The sequence below is a fragment of the Spea bombifrons genome, chromosome 13, assembly GCF_027358695.1.
Source record: "Spea bombifrons isolate aSpeBom1 chromosome 13, aSpeBom1.2.pri, whole genome shotgun sequence".
Lineage (NCBI taxonomy): Eukaryota > Metazoa > Chordata > Amphibia > Anura > Pelobatidae > Spea > Spea bombifrons.
This window is the reverse complement of record NC_071099.1, coordinates 18,471,770-18,494,488: the sequence shown is the minus strand read 5'-3', so window position 1 is coordinate 18,494,488 and position 22,719 is coordinate 18,471,770. Positions and strand designations below refer to the sequence as shown.

The 22,719-nt window shown below is 37.6% G+C and overlaps 1 protein-coding gene across 1 annotated transcript; it reads right to left on the bottom strand.

The window, feature by feature from the left end:
• Positions 1–2,391: 2,391 nt before the first annotated feature.
• On the bottom strand, positions 2,392–18,052 carry FBXO47 (F-box protein 47). Its single transcript, XM_053453917.1, has 11 exons — positions 17,891–18,052; positions 16,789–16,972; positions 15,847–16,017; positions 12,459–12,535; positions 11,787–11,864; positions 9,735–9,843; positions 7,135–7,311; positions 6,255–6,401; positions 4,238–4,380; positions 3,249–3,408; positions 2,392–2,504 (listed from the first exon to the last, which is right to left on the bottom strand). Exons 2-11 carry the CDS (start codon positions 16,961–16,963, stop codon positions 2,392–2,394), a joined length of 1,350 nt encoding a protein of 449 aa, XP_053309892.1. The 5' UTR covers positions 16,964–16,972; positions 17,891–18,052.
• Between the last annotated feature and the right edge of the window lie 4,667 nt (positions 18,053–22,719).

Here is a 22,719-nt window from a genome sequence, read left to right as displayed (position 1 = left end):
CTTCAATGTGATACTTCCTATGAGCTGAACTGCATCACATATGTTTGGCCTTTTAATTGAACTACAAGATAAATAAGATGTGCTGTGCATTCCGTCTGTATAAAGCAAAGCAATGCATAGGACATTTTATTTATTTAGTAGTTGAAAGGCCAAGCATATGTGATTCAATTCAACTTATATGAAGGAAAATAATTAGCGATGCACCGGAAGCGCGGAAGGCAATGACGGGTAGTTCATAGACCCTTTTGTCTTGTGTTCCGGCTGAATGTGTTTTTTTTGTGGCAGATGGCTGTGGGGGGTGGATGATGATCCATCCTTTACCACTGAGAGGGATACAGTTTTGTTAAAAATGTAGCGATAAAACAAAATAATCTTCTGAAACGATAATATTGGTACAGTATTAGCCATTTGTTAAACCTAAAACGAATGCAGCTTTACAAAATGCCTCGTAAACAGCCACTAAATTCAAGCTCCCTGCAGGGGATAACGCTCTGAGAATGTGCAGAATTGTGCATATAACATCATATTCCATCCTACTGTACAATGTAACAGGCATAACAACGTGCCACATTAACAATCGGGAATTACAGAAAGAAGAGGGCCCTGCTCAATAGAGCTTACAATCTAGAAATTTTTTAGATCGTTTTTTCAGATAAGACATTTTTTCTTTTTTCACATATTTATTTCTAGCTGAAAGAATGCACCGGTATCACCAGTCGCTCCCTGCCAAGAGACTGGCCCGTTCTGTTCCAGAGCGGCCTACAAAGTGCATTGTGAATTGCAGAACAGACAGATGTGGCATGAAGAGGAGTCTGCAAGATGCTGGTTATCAGAAAATAATATCTATCTCAAGAAAAACATCTATACGAAGGAGTCGTGCACCAAACTTTTTTTTAGCTATTACAAAAATTGACCAGCCACCGACAGACCTTCGGGTGTTATGATTTCACATATTGTATGTTATATTTAGCAAGACAAGTTAAACATAAGGGTCTCTTTTACGAGAAGAAAAACCTGCATATTTAATAAAATTTTGTATCATGAAATCGCTTTGCTCCTTTCATTATAGAGACACTATATAACGAGTGCCCATTAAAACTTGTAGCTTGATAGTAATGTTACATATGTTTCTGCTGGCCTTCTCTAAACACGATACATGTGCAGCTATTCATAAAGAGACTTTAAGGGCCCCACCTTTAAAAGAGAGGTCTAAACCACATTATATGCAAGTATATTTATATATATATATATATATATATACACACACACACACACACACACACACACACACACACACACACACACACACACACTAAAGTTGTGTATTGGGGCATGTGCACTTACACCTTCATGTTTATTGTTATTTGGTATGTCATGTTTACCCATTGTTTACCCATTGTACACCGCTGCAGAATATGACAGCCCTTTCTAAATCAATCAATAAATATTCCAGGGGTTTTCTGACCAAGAAAACTCTTATATATGAACTGTTCTTTGTACATTGAACTAAATCTTTTAGTAAAGTTTTTTTATTACTAAAAAGATTCTCTCAAATCCCACTCTAAGTAAAAGCACAGAAGCACAAGTTACTAGTTACGATAATTTACTGTAAATGTGTGTTGACAGGACATAAATAACAGCATGCAAATAAATATATGCCACATAATATCACACTCATCCCAAAATATATAAATTAAACAAAATTAATATAATCATGCTTATTTCATGGAAATGCGCTTAATGTATAGCTATGCAGGACTGATAGCTGACATTAGAGGAAAATATTAACTAACAACTACCCAATGAACTACCCAATGAATGCTCAGGTGGAATGGTTATTAAAGGTAAAAAGGTAAAATAACTTATTCTGTTTAACTATGTAGCCCTGGGCCTTTTATACCATGTCTGAGAGGCTCTTGACTGAGATTTGTTTTGGTTTTTTTTGATGGAGAAGGGAATGAAGTTACACATGTGAGATAAACAGGCAACTACTTAATAAATGTCTCTTGTAATACTATGCTGACAGCCTTTCCTCTAACTGCTAAATGATGTGAACATCCTATGTACAGAACATCGTATGTACAGTTAGTATTATAATGTTAGAGTCACTATATCTTTGTCACAGAAAGAGTTTGATTAATGTCAAGCATAGATGTAAGAGAGACGGCATATGCTGAGCGGACACACATTGAAACCACATGTAGCTCTTTGGAGTCTCCTGTTAAAATGTGCTTACTGCTGCAGAATTATGTCATGGAGAGTCAATATTTCAGCAACATAACACGGCCTACCGCCGAAGTGTATAATCCAGTGAATGTCTAAGCGCTGGCACACAAACACTGCTCTGTCAAGAGATGTAAACAACTCACGGTTTTCTACTGATAAATGCTGTCAGGCAGAAGGGCTGTTAAGGGTAAGGTATAAAATCTCCTTGTGGAAATTGGCTTGAGCATTGACCAGATGGAAAAGGTTCAAGAAGCTGCTGTCCTCTTCGTTACGCCCTCCTGCAGGACAAAAACAGAGTCTCATTTGACTTATCTTCCACATGCGGCCAGCAGATGCTGGAACAGCAGAAGACACATGGATGGAAACCGAGTCCAAAGCACAACGCTCATTTTCTGCTTTAAAAACAATCAGTTTTTGCATTTTGCATTTGTTTTTTAAACTTTTTTTGTGAATCTTAATACTTTAAAAACAATTCTCACAAGTGATTACTGGTTGGTATTACAGACCAGCTGTAATATAATAATAATAATAATCTAATTAATTATGGGGTCTTTAACATGGCTTACAAAAATCATGACATGTCAGTAGAGCATTAAGTTCTATGGTAATTCCTAAGATATTACATGACATTAACCATCTTAGTGCTTAGAACAAACTAGAACATATTCTGCAGCGTGAAGTACAGATCTATATGTAGACAGCACAAGCTGAACCTTCTTAATTCATTTTTTAATATTTGGTATTAATAACTTTTGCATTAAAATTCACAGACGATGAATATGGAGCATGTGACAGTTAGAAGTATTGCTAAAATGTTTAAAAAACGTTCTTTCATTATATGCCGATTGTTTTCCTTTGTGAACTAATATTTTAAGATGACAATTTACTTTACAAGGATAAGATCCTGTCAACAACCATATTTCTCAATGCTGTGTAGCTTTATCAATGTTTACATGAGAATTAATTATTTTCTAGTTTGTGTTTTGCCTGATTTGTAAAAAATATCTGAAATAAGATCTCACCTGAAATGACAGACTGTAGCATCTCCATGACAATGCGGGCAAAGGCATTCTCCACATTTTGCAGGAAGTTGCTCCTCTCGGAGTGAGCGCCAAACAGCTTGCATATCCTGCGCATCATTTTCACTGCCCAGTCCATGCAGTACAGGTCTTTTTCACACACCTGTCACACAGAGACACAGCACACGGGTTATACTGCCATGGCTTCTAAAATGGGGAAATCCAACAACCAAAATGATATCCCTATTTAAACTGCTTTCAGACAACTTACATTGTTTTTTTTACATTTACTATGAAATTTAGATACAGGTGTGCTTCTCAAAGAATTTAGACTAAAGTACATGGGTTAAAGTTTATTGGCAATTTGTCATGCTCATTATCAACAGATGTAATGTAAACTAACTGTTTGACTTCTCATAAAAACTAAATCAATACACATCAATTCATGTTTTTAAAGGCAGAAAGCAATAATAAAAGATAACAAGATTTCGCTAAACCAAACAAATATAGTAAAATATGACAGGCAGGACACAACCACAGGGGAGCTGGTATAACCAAGCAATGATGGCTTTGCTTGGTGCACTTTTAGTGCCATTCGTTAGAGTAGTAGCGCCAACGGATGACGTTTTGCGCACTCTCGTGCTTTGTCTCCTATTCCGTGCATGTGCCGTACTATTTGCTGTCGAGGCCTGTGACGCAGCCTCGTGGTGGAGGGGCCCAGGGACAATTTTCACAACAGGGCCCTGTGGTTTTTAGTTACGCTCCTGGTCCCAGTTAGATGCTTCACATTTAGTGCTTTGCACCAAAATTGCTATTTTTAAAAGAATGCCAACCATTTCCTCTTAACTTTCAGCATTGTACTTGAGTAAGTATGACTCTTTAATATTTTATGTATTGTTTGATTGTAAAACATAATTAAAATAATGTTTATCTTCGAAGTGTCAGAAATTACCTTATACTAAAACAGGAATTCTATTCACATGAACACTTACCAGGGCAAGGAAGACCACCAGTCTCCCCAGATCCATTGACCTCCCATTCACTGCTTTGCTGGCCATGTAGATGAAACAGATGCTGTTCCCACTCAGGATGAGGAGACGTGCTTTGTTCTCTGATAGCCATTCATGGGGAATGACTGCTCAACGGAAATAAAAGTGTACATGTAAGATATTTAAATTGGAGAAAATATTGTTGAAAACACTCAAGTGAATTTGCTAACAAGACGTTGGGTAGAATGCTGCATCAGAATCAAAGAGGTTAACACATTTCCCTCACTTTTCCTATTTTTAAGAAATCATGATAGAGACGCACACTGCGATTGTTGGCGCTGTATAAATAAAAGATAATAATAATAATAATATGATTCAGAATTGTAATTTAAAATTATGGTACATTACATACCTCATGCACTTCTTTTTTTATTTTTTGCTCCCTATTTTCTACTTCTATTTTATTAAAACACAAAACACAGTATATGGATTGCACTAACACTGATCAGTAGTAGTTTAATAGTACTACTGTGGCACGGATGTAACTGTAAATGCATCCTAAGGTTAAATAATAAGTGCATTTAACCTCCACCACTTCTGCCGGGGCATTATTCCATTTACCTACTACTGTCTCACATCTCCCCTCTCTCTTCTTTCCTCCAAGTTATACATATTAAGATACCTTAGTCTTTCCTTACCTCCCAAATGTGGCCTTTTAGCCCCAAAACAACCAGACCACAATAGTAAATATGGGCTGCTTACAAGGCCCAAGCTGCCACCCTCCAGACTTTACATTGCAGGAGACCCTCAGCTGTTTTAAAAGTAGTGGAGTGTCACAGATTCAGCTCTATGGTAAGCAATATAGTCATGTTAACAGTAGATAGGTTCAGGTAATTTGATATGGTGGTGGGCTAAACAATGTATGGCCATGTAGTGTATAGGAGTCCCAATATTTATGCTTCAGAGAGGTGTGTGCTGTTTCCTTGTCTTGCTGTTTGTGCATATTGGTGATCACAGCAGCACCCTAAACAACTGCTTTGTGCCTATTGACATAATTAAGTACACCTTTTACTTTCAAGGTTTTTTTCCTAAGAAGAACACTCAGAAATGATGAGTACAACACTAGCATCTGTCCTTGACGGTTTGAGTAAAATATGCAAAATTACGACAGAATAATCATTAACTGTCTGGCTAAAATTAACAGTCTACTGCACCCTCTGCTGGTATAGATTTAGTCTTTTTTTAACCAAATTTAAGGGCACAAGCTAAGGTATCTGACACCCCACGTAAAAAAAAGTGCATACTAAAGCTCTTATCCGACACAGAAGAAGCTGCCTTGCAACTGCAGCAGCCCTCGTTCTCCTCCTTCATGGTCCGACTATTCCTGTCACTTCCATTGAATGCAGCACTTCCTACACATGGCACTGAAGTCTTACCAGACCCCCATCTTTCCCTGAGCCAGCGCTGGAGCTGACTGCAGGTAAGTGTATCAGAAGCAGGGAGATGTGTTTAGCCAAACACAAACTTATTGCACGGCATTGAACTGGGAGAATGTTGAAAGGATCATATGAAAATGGGGGGATTCTGCAGAATGCATTTGCCAAACAGACAACATGAAAATTTAAATGGACAACACAGCTGCCATGTGCATTATAAGCGCGTATGATGGCCGGAGTGTCCCTTGGAGTTCCTTTCACTCCAAGGGACACTACATTGAAAATCAAACTGATGATGCACTGTAGGTTTTTGTAAGGACATTCCCAAAACAGTGTAGTTCATTCTAATTCAGGCAACATAAGATACTTTTAATTACATTTTATTTTAAATACATGACACTCATGATGAAAAAAGCCAATGATAAACAAGTGGCAGCTGCTAATTTATGGACTACAGCACTGTTATCAAATGTAAAAGTATCAAGGAGCATTGTAACCAACATGAAATTATTATTCAAATAATTGTTACAGCTTTGGGTAATCACCAGTTGCAATTTTAGATTGAAGGGTTATATAAGATGTACCTGACAGTTCATCCACTAAACTAATGACATCATCTGTGGTCCACTCTTTGGCTTCTATGTCATACAATAACTTAAGAGCATCAGCAAGTCCTTTCAGATTAGTCTCCTCAGCCATTCCCTCAGTCATATTTAGCCATGATACGTGACCTAAGAAATGTATTCAATAGGAAAAAGATGGATGGAACAGACAATACAGAAAAAATATGGAATAGGTCCACTCAATTACAAGAGATACCCTTTAGAAGTGTTAGAAAGTGCAAGGTACCTCACATATTCATTAACATATGTGTTCTCTTTGGGAATTTCGCTTGACTGCAATTCACATAATTTACTCCTGTGTTTTCTCCTTCTCCTGCCCTCTTAATGTTTCCATGGGGGAGACTCTATGCCCACCCATACCTGCACCCCTTGTCCCATCCTGTATCCTATAGAATGTGGGGGTAAAAAAACTAATATTAACCCTTTGTGGAAGCATAGTGTCTAAATGTTTAGTGTCTAAACATAATAAATGTATTATGTTTAACCTATTTTTATTACAATACAGGTTTTTCAAAATTGCAGTTCAACATGCTGCGTTTGGGCAAATATCCCGCAAAGTTCCAACTTGCAAGCAACTCTGGTTAATACATTCCTGAATTGCTATTGTTGTTTAACTCACATACTGATAACTGATAAAGTCAAGTATACTTAAACGTGAGCTGGCAGTAGTGAATACGTGTCTTGGCTATTTCTACTTGCTAGTTTGCAACCGTGTCTCTCGCCCTTTAGAGAAACAGTCCCTAATAAATAGACAGCCTTCTTCATTAGAAATACTTTTAATTTTTTTTATAATTCATTTGTACACATGTATGGGCATGAAGATAACTGTGGTCCTGCTTACCATCTATGGCAGATACTGGTCCAAAGATAATGTATAGCAGACGTGCCTGATTCACAAAAGGCCATGGTTTAAGTAATCGTGTCAACCAAAAAGCAGAGTCACTACGTTGGGTCCAGTGATCCAGTAGAACATTTCGGCAAAAAAGGCGTACACGCAGTTCCAGCTTACATGCAGAGCCTAAAAATGGCGATGAAAAAATATTACAAGTGAGACTGCGGTAAGCTAGTATATTTATAAACAGTATTATTATATTCATCTTTTCAGCATTTTGCAATTCACACATCTAGCCCATCCTTAATTCTTGAGAGTTCCATAATTCACAAAGTGTATCCTGGCATACAGATCACTCTCTAGCATACAATACTCACTCCGTTTACACAATCTTAGTTCACACACTAATTTGGATACTCACTAAACATTAATAAATACCAGCTACACCTTAGGGAAAAGACTCAGCATCCTCTGAGCAGCTTGCTGAATTTTAAAACTATTTGCAGAATTCAGAAATTGTTTCCTGGCACACAAATATTTACAAAAAACATTTCCAGGGTGTGTCTATTTTGGGTACATTTACACTGTATGTTTACACACTTCTCATTGTTGAGAACATTTTTTAATTCTATTTTGCTCCCTGTGAACCCTTTTGCTCTCGTCTCATGTTTTCCAAGATGAAAACCGCTAATCAATACATTTCTTTGCAATGTTTTTATGATAAACTTTCCCTACATTTACGTGCAAATACCTCTGTGTTTAGTATTTGAGACCAACAAGTTGGGACCTCTGGTGTATCACATTACACATTACACTAGTTGTTTTTTCACCTAAAGACAATCCCAATTTGGGGCCCAAATCCTTCTCTCTTTCCTTGAAACTCTGAATATATGCTGGGTATAACTGTATCACAATGTTCTATGGCCCAAAAAAAGTCACAATAATGTTTACAGAAACAGCATAAATACATTAAATTGTGCAAAAATAATGTGATTTTTTTAATGCCTGTAAAGTTCCATATTCATTCATTTAACCATAAGATACAGTTTGGCAAATTCATATAATGTTTTTAGTCCACTTGCCAGAGATGGCATCAATATCAAACAATTCATATGGGAAATGAGATGACAGACGTACATATGCCAAAAAAAAAAAACATCTACAGAGGGTGAGGGAGTGAGGAATTTAGTCAGGTTGGAAAGGCGTAAAGTAGTCCAACATAAAAGAAATGTCGATGTTTAAAGTTGTCAACACTGTGACAGAGCAGCTCACCTCAGGAAGGGCAGAGCCGACGCGGACAGACGAGGAATGCCTGGAACAAAGTGTAGGGATAACCAAGCGTATCAGCTAGTCTGTGAAGCTGACAAAGCTTTCATGCTTTCTACTTGGCGACATATAATATGGCATTTTGTATCAAGTAGTACGTCTTGTGGCATTGTGTTTGATGATGTTAGTCATCAATTTGTGATTGCTTCCCTAACCACAAAAGTTATTAGATTTCGTTAACCAACACCAAGACTGGATATTAATTACGAATTACCCAAAGTACTGCGATTGTTCTGAGGTTTAATTAAGATGATGAATTCTTACCAAGTTTCCTGTTTTAATATTTTTCTACGTTATTCTGTAGGGTTTCAGGGGTGAAAGGGTTCAACTTAATTATTTGTGTAGTTTTGTGTAGGTAGTGCATATTGTCTAAGGCAGATAAATATATCTCCAACCAAGTAATCTTGCCAAACATATAAACAGCTTAAATCAAACCACTGGAGAGGTTAAGGTCCTTGTGTGTGTGGAAGTAAGGGGCCCAGCCCCTGAAAAACAGCCCCATACCGTTATCCCTCCTCCACCAAACTTTACAGTTGGCATAATGCAGTCAGGCAGGTAAAGTTCTCCTGGCATCCGCCAAACCCAGAAGCGAGATCCGTCACTCCATAGAACACATTTCCCTTGTTTCAGAGTCCAGTGGCAGCTTTATACTTGGTAAGGCGAAACCCATTTTGTGGGGCCTGCAGTAGCGTGGTTTGAACCTATCAGGGGCTTACACTGAGGTTGCAAAACATAAATTGCAGTACAGGAATCATCTTCGGTTCTTCTTAAGTTATAAAAATATATTTCTTAATGTGGTATTTGTTTTTTGACATCTGTGTATACGTTTGATGGAACAGGTCCCTACTGGACCCAGAAACTTTGAAGACAGTCTTCAGAATGAGTTTGTAAGGGAAGATATATGTTTGCGCATCAGGGACATACTAGAAAATAAAACTGGCACCGCAGACGAAAAGAACGCCCGGACAAAGCTCTAAACAAGCTAAACGTGTGGCGTACCAAAATGCGGCAATATTTATTTTATATTCACAAATCTTACTTTTCGATTTTATAAATGTTAGATTTTATGTTAGCGGGCGCTGGGCCCACTGGGCCCTTGCTTGGATTGCCAGCAAGGGCCTAATGTGCATGACAGAAACGATAGCAGGTAGGGAATACTAAATGAATATCTATATTTTTGTGTTTTGATACTTTTTTTAAACTGTGCAGTGACATAAAAGATCAGTGATAAAAATGATTACAATTATTGCCTTATAAAAACCTGCTCTGTCGTAAGATTTTACCTGGTTTACTGTTCACTAGACTCTGCACCTTACGAGGCAAGTTAGTCAAATCGCAGATAAAATTGTAAACTCTGTGACACTCCAGTTCATCCCATCCAGCTGTCAGCATCTACATCAGAAAAAGTGCATGTATAAGAAGTCAACAAGTAACAAGTGCACAAACATGGTAGTGTTGATAAATCAAAATGAACAAAATCAGATATTGTTTTATTGAAAACAATAAGATTAAATCCTTCTGTAGAATAAAAATTACTAAAATAAACATTACTAACAAGAACAAGAGCAAAGCCTACAAATGATTACACTGTTGTTGATTGATTGTTGTCACTTTAACATTCAATAATAATATTTGTTACAACCTCATTATTTATTCTACAAAAGCTAAATTATTTAAATATTTTGTTAAATGAGAGATTATTTCCAATATGTCCACTGTGTGGCAGAACAGTGCTTTTTCATGCTTGAAAACAAACATCCAGACAAGCTTTCCAGTGTTGATGGGCACAAGAAGATGGAACGCAGATTAAAGGAACCTTAACTTTTTAAGTATATAAGAGTTCTTATTTCTATGGACTCTGTTTTCAGCCACGGTAAATTAGAAACTGATCATGAGAATGTGGATTTGCTTCCAATTTCCATTAAATAAAAGCAATAAACATGTTATATGATACAGTATGCATTTTTGTACTTTGAATTCAAAGTAAGAGTTGTAACAAAAGGCTCCAATCCTACCCATTCTCCTTCTACAGTCTGAAGTAAAGATGAGAAAATAAGTAAGAAGAGGATGGGTGGATCCTGATGGGAATCATGGGATCTGAATGCTGCCAAGCACAAAAAGGAAACCTTTTTTGACAAACGGTGTGTTGGTCTATTTACAAAACGTAATTGTATATTAGTACATATGCTACAAGATGTAAAATGTGTCAGTTTTCCTTAGCTGTCTTCCTGTAGATCATTTCTGATGTGCTAATGTCAAAGAAACTTCCCTTTTAAGAGGAAATGCTGAAGTATTGATTTTTACATATTTCCCCCATTAAAGGCTCTGGTCACTCGATATTTAAAAGTGGCAGAGCTTAATATTACATTTAGAGGGGACTTAAGTCAAGCCTAATCATCTATTTCAACAACAACAACAACATCTTTATGCAGTTAAATCCAATTAAACTAGCAAATTTCTCTTTGGAACCGATTATTAAGTGTTTAAAATACAGCATTTTCAATGGACAGCTAAAAGCAAGTGAATATCTAAATCATTCTCTGCAGATTTGCCTGTCAGCTAGCGTCAGAAAGACAAAACACTGCTGGAGGAATGCAAAACTCCATTGTCCAGGACAGAAAAGTGAAATTCTAGATAGCAGACACACAAGACTTTTGGGATAATGTTTAAGTACTGTTAAGTGATACAGAAAGCTAATTAGTTAAATCGTATGTTACAAAGAAAATCCTGAAACGTTTGCTTGATTGAGGTTCTTGTTTCAAACCCCTATTTTAGGAAGAAGCCGCAGATGAGCACTGAAATTGAGCAATAATCTAATGTCATTCCAGTACATGAAGTGAAAGGGAGGTGTCCAAAAGTCTGCAGTGGTCAGGGACACTGCCAATCTCCTAGCAGTGGTCAAAGGAGTTGCCAAGACCAGAATGAGCCGAGGTCTGCAGCTCAAAATAGTCATCTATACCAGTTGTCCAGTTGTTGAATCAATAGGTCCAGTAATAGCTAAAACTGGAAAGTTGTGAACATGTTAAGGTACAGGTCCCATCAAAGCTTAGGAAAAAGGTATTTTGATTTTTGCAAATTATGGGAACAACTGTATCCCACCAATCAAAAGTTGTTTGATGGAATTACATCAGACTGTACAAAATAGCACATAAAGAACTCCCCCATCTTTAAAAAAAAACATGGTTACTATGGTAATTGTGTGTATGCATAGATAACACATTGTATTCTGAAGTTATAAATAGTCATTCATTTGTGAATAAATCTTTTGCATAAACCAACTTAAAAGCAACCAACTTTAAAAGCAATAAACTTTTTTTCAGTAATGACAGACCGACCTTTAGGAGCGCACCATAGCAGTATAAACCCAGGCACCGCACAGGGGAAGTGCATCCACATAGTTTAAAACAGGAGACCTGTAACAACATTGTTATCAGGTTAAATCACTGAATAACAATTACTTTAGTCACATTGGTTCTTATGCTTCTGGGCATCAATCAGCTACAAGTATGTAGCTGGCATGGAAAAACTCTGAGCTGATGGAATGTTTTATTTGGCCTTTTGGATTGCAGAGCTATCCGATCGTTTAAGACATTTAAAAACTGCTATCAGCATGTTGGGTAAATTGTGGGTCTCTTATTACATGGAAGCAATATTGGTGAAAAATAACATTAGCAACAGGGACAGCCCATTGCCCCCTTTACTCAACATGTAACAAGTTTGCACAAGTTTACCTGTTAGAAACCAAAAACTCCTGGTGAAAACAGATGCAATTTGGATGCAAAAATATATGGTTATTAGCATTAAAGTGCATATGATTGCTTAAGAACCGCTTATTTAACATTTATATATAGAGGGTGTAAAGCTGTTAAAATTGAAAACAATATTGAATCTTTAAACATTAACCAAATTAAAATCATAGTAAGCCATCTCCGTGTTTAATTCAAATATTTAAAATAATACAGTAATAACAACATTCATTTGTGGTTCTAAGTAAAATTATTGCTTACGCCAGACAATATCTTGTGAATATATTTCAGTCTCTCTTTGGTAGGTAGAAGCAAAGTGCACCTCTTAAATAATAACCCTGTGAAAAAAACAAAACAGAAGTCAGCATTAGGGAACCCAGCAAACTAGGTTTTTCAGGTGGTTACCTACATAGTAAAATCAATCACATTTCACTGACTCATCTTACTCTATTTGGTTACTTTTTTGGATTGCTTTCAGTTTGAATAAAATTGACGAGGAAGCTACTGATGTGTGTGTGTATACATATATATATCAAAGTGGTGTATATTTATATATATATATACCACTTTGAAGATGAAAAGTATTTTTTAGTGTGAAACAAACAGGAATCAAGCCAAAAAAAATGAAAAGTTGAAGACAAATTAAGACAAAAAAACCCCCAGAAAAGTGCATAACTATTCACCCCCCTAAGTCAATACTTTGTAGTGCCACAATTTGCATTAATTACAGCTGGGGTACGTGTCTATAAGCTTGGTACAGCTAGCCACTGGCTTATTTTCCCATTCTTCAGGGCAAAACTGACAGCTCCTTCAAGTTGGATGGCAGCCCACCTGCTCATGACCCAATATATTATCCTCTGTGTTACCAAGCTCGGTAGTGCAGGATAAGCCAATTGCCAACAGGTAATATAATTGGTCGATGTCCAGGAATAAACACAAAAAATAACAATACAAAAATAACTGACAAAACAGTTCCTGTTCCAAAGCCTTTATAAATATATATATATATAAATGGGAATTTATCCAAACCCATTTCAATTTGTTTTCTGTTTTTGTTGGCTAAAAGCCATGCCTTTTGGAGCCTCAATGGAAGCAGAAATGCATGTTTTGGAGGACAAAGGGAAATTCTATCTTTACAAGATAAACATACCGCATTATTAATACTTGAAAGGTTGTAATATATATTTAGTAACATTTAATATTTTTATCAACCATGATTTTTAACTATTTGAATAAGAAGGTTAAAAACAACTTCTGTACTATAATGATTGTACAAGCTACAGTAAAGTGCACATACTATTAAAAAAATAAACAATGACGCACAGTAAAAATAGACAGTGCTGTGAAAAGTAATTGGCACTTCCCAATTTCTTTTATTTTGATGCATATTAGTCACACATGTTTCGGTTAATTTTAATATTAGGCAAAGGTAACCACAGTAAACATAAAATGCAGTTTTTAATAACCAATGATGTGCCAGGCACGTCACAGAAAAACATTCAGTTAAGGACCATTGATGTTATGACATTCGACATACTTAATATGGTGACAGCCAGCTTCTTAAGAAGAACTTAGGAAGCGTCCATTTGTACCGGACCCTGCCACCCACGAATGTGTGGCCATGCACAAGCCCTTGTTTTGTTAGTAATATTAAAGCAAGTATATAGTGATTATTTTCTACTAAAATCAACAGAGCATAATTATTTCCAGAGATTCATTAAGCAAATCTCAAGGACTTGATTTCACAGTATCATTCCCTCCTCTGCAGTCACTGCATGCCAGACTCCTGCCCTCCTCTGTTCGTCAGCGGAAGGCAATGCTTTATTAGAAAGCTAGAAGGGAGGTTACTTTTCCATTTTATGTTGTTTACAAAAATTCTCCCACAAGCCACATGACATGCAAAGCTTTAGAGAAAAAAAGCCAGAACTATGATCTGCTTTTTCTTCAAACCAACAGCTGTGAGCAATATTCAGCCCATTGAAGGCAGGTTGGAAACCTCAAGATGTGTTAGTAAAACATTGTTTATCCAAGACATTTCGGAAAACAAAGCTTTTCTGAATTCTTCTGTGAAACCACAAGCACAGTGAAAGGACGTCATAAGCTTCATTAATGTGAAACATGGTTAGGCTCTAGAGAGGATGCAAAGTAATACATCTCTAAATCAAACATCTCCACTTCATCTGTTTTCAAACCATATGGATTTTGAGCTGTGGCTACATCTTTTATTCAGATAAAAGATGACAAGTTACAAAAATGGATTTCCTATTTTAAATCTGCTCTATGTCTGTAATGTTTACTGCATAAGGAAGAAAATAAATAACAAAAGTTTGTTGATATAGCTTGTACAAAATAATTCACAGGTACCCATAAATTCTTTGGCCCGAGTGCCCACTTTTCTGCATGAAACCAAGTTGGAGACCACCATTTGGTGCCTACCCCTGGTGTGGGGCAGTGTTGTTTTCACCTTCCAGAAAAAGATAACATAACACACATGCAAGCATATATGTATATACATATATATATATATATGAATTTATTTTGGCAAGACATTATATATCACTATGGCACCATAAGGGGAACCATCAAGCTACAAGGAAATGTAAAAATAATAATAATAATAAACAATGTTTATTTTTATGAGCAACTCCTAAAATTGACGCTGTATATTCCCAAAAATCCTAGCATGGAAAGTGTTAAAATACCACCATTGAATTGACCAGCTTTATAGAGGTACCAAATCTGTTTTTACACACATTGTACATCAGGTATGAATTTTCACATCCTGGTATATATTATGTCACTGCCACCTACCAGAAAGGAATGCCTGATCACGTTGGCTTGTGCCAACAGGGGAAAGTCCAGGCTATCAATAGAAAGGATGGTATTTATGTGGAAATTGTATTTTATACCCAGATTGTATTTTCTAGGTATAAATATGGCATATAAACCCTATGTTAAGTGTGTGTATCCTGCATGAAAAATAAGCTCTTCTCTAAAACATGTAGCAGAGATGCATTCTAAAGTAAAAGAATGCAGCATAAAACTTTGGTAGTGACTTCTACGATACAAAAGTATTTGTTTTCAAACACAAGAGGGCCTTTAAATCTTTTCAGCATGCTGTTAGGGTTGCCACAAAGATTATGCAACAAATGTTACAATACGGCATTCTAACAACTTGGTATAAAATAATAAGCCTTTAAGAGATATAAAAAAAAGAATGCTCTTACTTTGTTTTTTTAAAAAATAAGAGAGTTCTAATAATACAACCCAGTTATATCTCATCATATGCTTAAAAACGTAGTTGAACCCCTAAATCTAGAGCATACTATGGTGATTATGGACTGGTGTTAATGTTTTATATACTTGAAGAGAAAAAAAATCAAACCAGTGAGGATAAAACATTTTCAAATCTCTTTGCCTGTGTTTTACTCCAAAATTGGAATCACTGTGGATAATGGATTTAGAAATCTGTCCTTAGGTTCCCTGGAAATGTTTATCTCTACCTATCATTGAAATTGCAAATGTATTTCCCCTTTGAAATTGATTGAACATTGGGTGACTGGTAAATAAGCATTGAATTGGAACTACAGAATATCATTCTTAAATGCATTTCTCTTTTTTTATTAATATACTTCTAATTTAACTTTACCTAAAGATTTGTAGTGTTGATATATTGATGTCCTTCTCTTTTCCTCTGGAAACTCAGAAATGTGGAAGTCTTGAAACAAAAGATGACGGTTTCCATTTGGTGAGGAAATGTAGTCAATAAGATGTCTGCTCATGTTTTTTGAAACCATGCTCAATATGCTGATATCATTTACTGAAACATATAGATACAGACATTAAAGTAAACGTAGTCAGTTTCACAAAAGGTAAGATTGTAAAGGGATTTTTCATTAGGAATCCTATATGCCCATAATGTAAACACATTGGAGACAAAGCAAAAACTTCTGACTCTTTTGTCCATAGAAGCCTTCTTCCTTTACGGAGCTAACAGCAATGCCTGGGCAGAAGAAACAGACCAAAAACAACACAGCAATTAGCAACCACGGAAAGAGATATAAACAGGCAGAAGAGTAAAGACAGCGCCATACACACATATATACTGTATATGTACAGTATACATACAGTCACCACAATGGGACAAGCAGAGCATTCTAAAGCAGAGCCTGATTGAAATTAAAGATTAGATTATCATTGTTTTTTAAATGACTACAAATACTATAAAGGTATACAAAACAATATGATTCTTTACTGTTTGAAAAAGAATTTTGTTTTCACAAAATGTCTAAACCAAAACGGCACACAAATGATTTGGGTTAACCACCCTTTGTCAGTGTGAATCCATTGTGGGCAAAGGGGCTACCCTGAAAGGTGTGTGTGCCAGTCATTCGTACTGCTGCTCTATATTTATAATAAATGTAGTGCTTTTTGCCTTCTCACCAGAAGCTAAGTGTGCTTGGCTTCTCTTTTTTGTTGCCTATATCATTATTCACCGAGGTGAGTCACTTTGGACTTCCCCTGCCTTCATAATTGTCCTTACTTAATATTACAAGTAGCATTGTTTATAATATATTAAACAAGTCCATACCTGTAAGGTACTCTAGTATTTTGTGGAAGATCTCCAGAGGCAATGAGTGGAAGTGACCTAAAGTGGAAGCATCAACAGATTCTTTGCTTTGATAAGTCAATCTTAAGCGCCGATTGCTACGTCTGAATTTCAGATTTGGTATGAGGGTGAAGTTTCTGTTTAATGGTGCTGCCATCTCAACCCTCTGTTAATTTGCAAGAATAAATACTATTAAAAGAAATATTCATTAAAAGTGATAGAAACTGCATATACATTATGAGATGATTATTCAATTGTACTAAAACATATTTTTGTAATTTTTAGAAGAAAGCTTTTTTTTTCTAGGATCAAGAAGGAGATATTGTATAACAGCGGTGAGGTATACACTTAGCATAAAATATACCACTTGTTGAACTAGTTCTCTTTGCCTAACTGACTACCCACTTTTTGTGATAAGTCTAATAGGTTATAGAAAATAAATATATTCATGGAAATAAAAATAATAATTTTAACATTTACACAGTGATTGTTGTTGGTATGAGCTTTCTATATATTCCAATTTCCAAGTCCCCTCACTAGTCTAGATATCTAAAGTAATAGTTTTGATTCAAGATAGCCGTAGGCAGCTTTCAGTAATTATGGTGGGTGGTTGAGGTGGCAAATACAATAGCTGAACCAAACCATGTCTGCCCTGACTTATGGAGATATTAAGTTTTAGGCCTGGCTCATTTCTCCCTGCGGTGCCAAACCAGGCAGCCTGCACAGCCCAGTTATATTACCTCTGTCTGGTTTACTACGTTTAGTGTATTTTAGCTTTTCTGTAATTCATTTCTATCAGGGCCGTTAGGTGTCTTATGTGGTAAAAAAAAACAACAACAGTGAGGTGTTTGTGTGGAAAATATCATTTGAAGTTGGTCAACTTGTCATTCTGTATTAAAGCTGCACATAAACCAGTCACCGGGGTTATATTTTATAATATGGTGGAACGGAAGAATGTTAAAAGCCATGCTTTGTAAGGAATTCGTGGTTATTTAATAGACGATAATAATAATTCACGGCTGTGAGCTGTAAGGCTATTGTTGCGCCTCACTGGTGCTATACAGTCCCTATTATCGCAGTTCACCTAGTTGTACGATGTATGTTGCAGTGTGACTAGGAATTACGTCCCGAACACCGCCATCCGAGGCTCACTGGCCGCCGTCAGGGAGATACGAGGCACTGCGCTTCAGGAACCCTGCCAATAGCTGTCCGCGTAAACAGAGACGCCTCAGGAGACCGCGCTTTCTCTGGCACAGTCTCGCGCACATATTTCCCGCTCGAGCACTGTACTTGCAGCACGCGACCCCGTGTCGCCATCTAACCAATGGCATTGCGAAATTTCTTGACGGACTTGTAGGTTTGCCAATAGCTTGTTCCAATGATTGATCGAACCCATCGGGAGTTTGGACCAATAGCGCGTCGTGGTTTTTAAAGACGCTTCATAATCCATTGGGCTTCCTACCTAATATGAAATAATTTTTTATTTTGTATTTTTTTATATATTTTACCACTATAGATAGGGGTGCCATATGGAGTATTTGCTGACCTCATTGACCTTTTTTTTTAAACCGAGGAAACCCTTGTGATGTCATGATGACATCACTAGAGTGGTTTTCCCTGTGCCACATCTGTTTCTCCATACTCCTGCTGACTGCCTTGCCTGTCACCGAGCATGTAGCCATCTCTCTGCCTCGAAAACCTGGCTTAAGACTTGTTTGGGGTCTCTACAGACCACATTGGGTCTCTATATCTATAAATTCGGGTATTTAAATCATATTTAGATACTCTCACATTAAATAGCTGAGCTTGGGGCCCCAACTAGAAAGGAGGAGATCAGGCTGTCAGTTGATAGCCTAATCTCCCATGCATCTGCATTAATTTAGCCCTGCCAATGCTGATAGCGACAGGGCGTAATAGTATGTCCTCCGAAGCCAACTGCCAGAATTTTGTGACATACTATTACTTCCTGTGTCACAAAGGGGTTGGGAAAAGTGCTACATCTGGAGCAATGATCAAAGCATCAATATTAAGTATTAATATTAAGTTTAAAAAAACTAATTCTATTTATTATTACAATTTCCTATTACTTGTGCTTTCTGTTGTTGTCACATTATTAAGAATAACCATTTATTTCACTTTTAGCCTTAACAAGGTTGCCCGAACGAACCAAGAACCATAACCTATTTAACAGTAGGAGAGAAAAAAAACAATGGATGATCTTAAGAATGAGAAATTAGGATGTCTGCCTTATGGTGTAAAAATAAGGTGGGTTTCTAATAGATATATATATATATATATATATATATATATATGCTGCTTATAATGTGTGAACACAAATAAATTGTTTTATTGGGTTGCTTGTTTTTAGGTATTCAGTTAGGGATAACAATGTATTTCTTTACAGGGCCTTACAACTGTGGCTACAATCCCATCCTCTTGATGACAATTGTTGTGCCAGGCACATCACAGAAATACATCCTCTTTACAACAGTTGACGTGCCTGGCACCTTATGGGTTTAAACGAGCATAGAAAGCAATCAACAATTGCTTTCTTCGCTCAGTAGGTGTTGATGCATCGAAGGCTTCAGCAACACCAAAAAAATGCAGAGTCCCCGTATGAACTCGCTTAGGTCCTGAAAACAACAACATAATTTGTGTGGGTTCACTAAATGAGAGGGAAGAAAATTACAGCTAAGCACGAGCCCAGCAGAAATCTTAAAACAGCCATTGTCACAAGGGGTACAACAAATAAAACAGCTCTGTCCTTAAGAGGTTAATTTGGAAGGGTATGTGTGATGGTTGAGAATACATTCATATGGCTGGTAGCATCAAAACATAGAATTTGAGATCAACTAAGAACCAGTAGGTCCATCCAGTCTGTCCTGTTTTTTTTCAGGATCCCATCCATACATTAATAACGTTTGTCATTGAAAAATAATAACCACTGAAAAAAAGAGGCAGCAGGCGGCATACAGTCTTACATTTTATTTTTATTAATATTTAATCTGGAATTAGATTTGATTTGGAATAGACCCCGCTTTGTAATGACGAATGAATACTTCCCCGGTTTCAGGTAAAATTCGTAGAGCAGACAAATTAAACATGCGCAATAAAATAACAGGTAAAGTAAATACAGTGGGCCTTTTATTGTTTCTTGGAAGATGTTGCATGGCTTGTAATCTGGAAAGTGCGACAACTCATACACATTGTGACGTTCACCCCCCCAGCAAGACGGAACAGAACGTACACTTTCTGCACACTCGTTCTCCGTTCCTTCTCTGCAAGTGTGAGCCACATCTGCTGGCCACATGCAGCTTCTACTAAACCCTTCCACAGGTGTGTCAAGAGAAAGGGATTCTGGGTACTGGCATGCAAATAAGAACATTTTGTCCCGCACGGATTCCAGAGACCTTGTCCTTGCCAAGAGCTATTAATTAATAAAGAAAGATTTGCGTATAATAGTTATTTTTTATTGATATTGTCAGAAAAGGGGGCCCCAAGAGAATAATTCACAGACAGCGGGGCGATGGGATTATAGAATTGCTCTATGCAACAAGAGCTTTTAAAATGTTGTCATGCTTGGAGTGCGCTTCAATACATTCTCTGTAGTGCTGGCTGGCGTAGGATAGAAAGGGGGGGGTGAATAATTCACAATTACTTTCCTCATTTAGAAGTCATTGTGTCAGCACAGTTGTGTAATTTATACACAGTAAATGTTGTGACTGTGCCAGCTGCCGCTACACACATCTCAAATAATAATTTTCATTTTCAAAGCATTAGTAGAGACTTCAGCCATTTCCCCGTAGTCGGCGGTGACTGTTCTGTTTTGCATAGTTTGTAGCGATGTCTCCCTCCCCAGTGCAATGGAAGAAATACCCACAGCACGGATGGGACCGTAAGCTGCACTTTTTCACTCAAACTCACATTGCGTTTTCGAAAGCGGCTCCGGAGTACTGAGTGGGCAACAGCAGCGCCCACTCCCCACAAATTGTAGATGGCTTTGTGTTACCAGATTTCAAATAACATAAGCAGTGAGATGTAACAAAGCCGCCCGTCCCTCCACCCACATCGAGCACGTCACCCCGCTTCCACAGCCGAAGCCGACACCACTTCACTGTCAAGATTTCCAAAACATAACTCGGAGAGAAAGTCGGGCTGTGATCTAGGCCAGTTGCAAAGGAAGAAAAAAAAAAACTGCCTGTTCTGACCCACTTTAAAATTAATTAGGATTCCTTGTTACTGAGAGCATTATTTGGCACGGGGATATGATAGAACTGCTGGCAGTGACTGGTTAGGGGCAGGACCCGCTCGCATTAACCCTGATTTTATAAAACGATTAAGAGGAAAAACAAAATGAGAATAACTTGGCGCATCTTGTCTGTTATTTCCCTAAATGCCTGAAGTCTTTAAAAGCCATTTAATCATATCCATTGTCTTACACTCGGAATGTTATTCCTATTTAAAGCCATTTGAGACTTTTAGAACTCTCCTTCTGGTGGATTTTGTGAAATCTGCATGCCTGAATATAGAATTTGCACCACAAAAGCCAAATAATGTGATAGTTAAAGGTGTAGTTCCAGTTAGACAAAACATTCATTGCTCTTTCTGGTAGGTTTATCAAACATAAGGTTTAATCACATAAAAACACATAGACTTTTTTTGCAGTTCCTAAGGCAACAACCTATCAGGGCCCGCCTTTATATCACATGGCAAGTGTTCCTGGCAAAAATTATAACTGAGGAAATGTAACACGATTAAGCAAATAGTTCTGGGAAGGGTTTGAGCATAAAGCAGTGCTTGGAATGTTGAAAGTTTAATTTTGTATTCCATGTTCCTGATCCCCTTGACTCAGGGCTCGCCCAGAACTGGAGCATCAGCCACCCTATAGCAAGACCTCTGCCCCATTGCTGGCCCACAGGGTCTCAAAGGTTTAATTTGGAGTTAGTAAACCAAAGCTTAGTAGCTTCACCAATGATCATATCGCATGCACATTTGGGGAAATGTTGCATTATTTAGAAGTGGCGGTGACAGAAGTAGCCTTTTTCCCACATTTCATAATGATTTAAAGTGCTTTCGTTTTTAAACACATTACAGTGTCCCTCAGATCGAAGCGAGAGAAAATACACCGTTGGTTTGCCTGTAGTGCATGTGGTGGATAACAGGAGGAGAAATGTACTTGTGTATTCGGGGAAAAGCGTCAGTTGACTATGCTCCAGGTTTGCACGGCTTTCCTCCTGGAGTCAAAGGACCTCAACCCCATTGACCATCTTTGAGAGCATTTGATAAGGGAAAGGGCAAACCAACTGTGACATCTCTAGACACTCTCTAGGGTCCTCTAAAAAGACCCCCATTTGCTGCTACTGAGTCCCCCCTGTCCCATGCATGGGCTGGGCTGTCAGCGAGAAGCTGTATGAAACCTGCTTTAATGTTTGCTGCGGGAGGTAGACTTATGCAGGAAGGGCCACGTGGGACAGGGAAATTACGTTTACAATCAGCCTGCGACAGAGCCAGCATTATCTGTTCTCTCCCTTTTACTTACCCTACACATAGGTTTTTTAGTGAATACAATGGTGAGATGTATGAACTGGGAAAAAGTGACAGATCGGCTTTAGTGTCCAGGCATCCAGTGGTATCAGTCCCTAGATATTAAATTAAAAGCTCAAAAATGTGGAAGGCAGGAGACATATTTAATGAGAACGAGAAAAGTTAGTATAAGGGGGGAGAAGAGAAGGGGGTTTACAATGCAGCTCTGCCACGGACTTCAGAAGCACGGAGAATAGCATCCCAGTGCTTTTCCCACACGCAGCTTCATTCTTTAATCACCCAAGGGTGGTCTATAATGCCCCCATTTCTGTATGTGGCTCCCTATGCCCTCCCCCCTAAATAAAATAGCTGAAAATGGCACAGTTGTTT

What these genes read in the sequence shown, in the direction of transcription:
- FBXO47 (XM_053453917.1), bottom strand. Translation starts at nt 16,963, where the DNA reads ATGGCAGCACCATTAAACAGAAACTTCACCCTCATACCAAATCTGAAA. An exon ending in TCTAGTGAACAGTAAACCAG is followed by an intron (nt 7,312 to 9,734) that starts GTAAAATCTTAC and finishes CGCCATTTTTAG; the next exon opens with GCTCTGCATGTAAGCTGGAA. An exon ending in TTTAGTGGATGAACTGTCAG is followed by an intron (nt 4,381 to 6,254) that starts GTACATCTTATA and finishes TCCGTTGAGCAG; the next exon opens with TCATTCCCCATGAATGGCTA.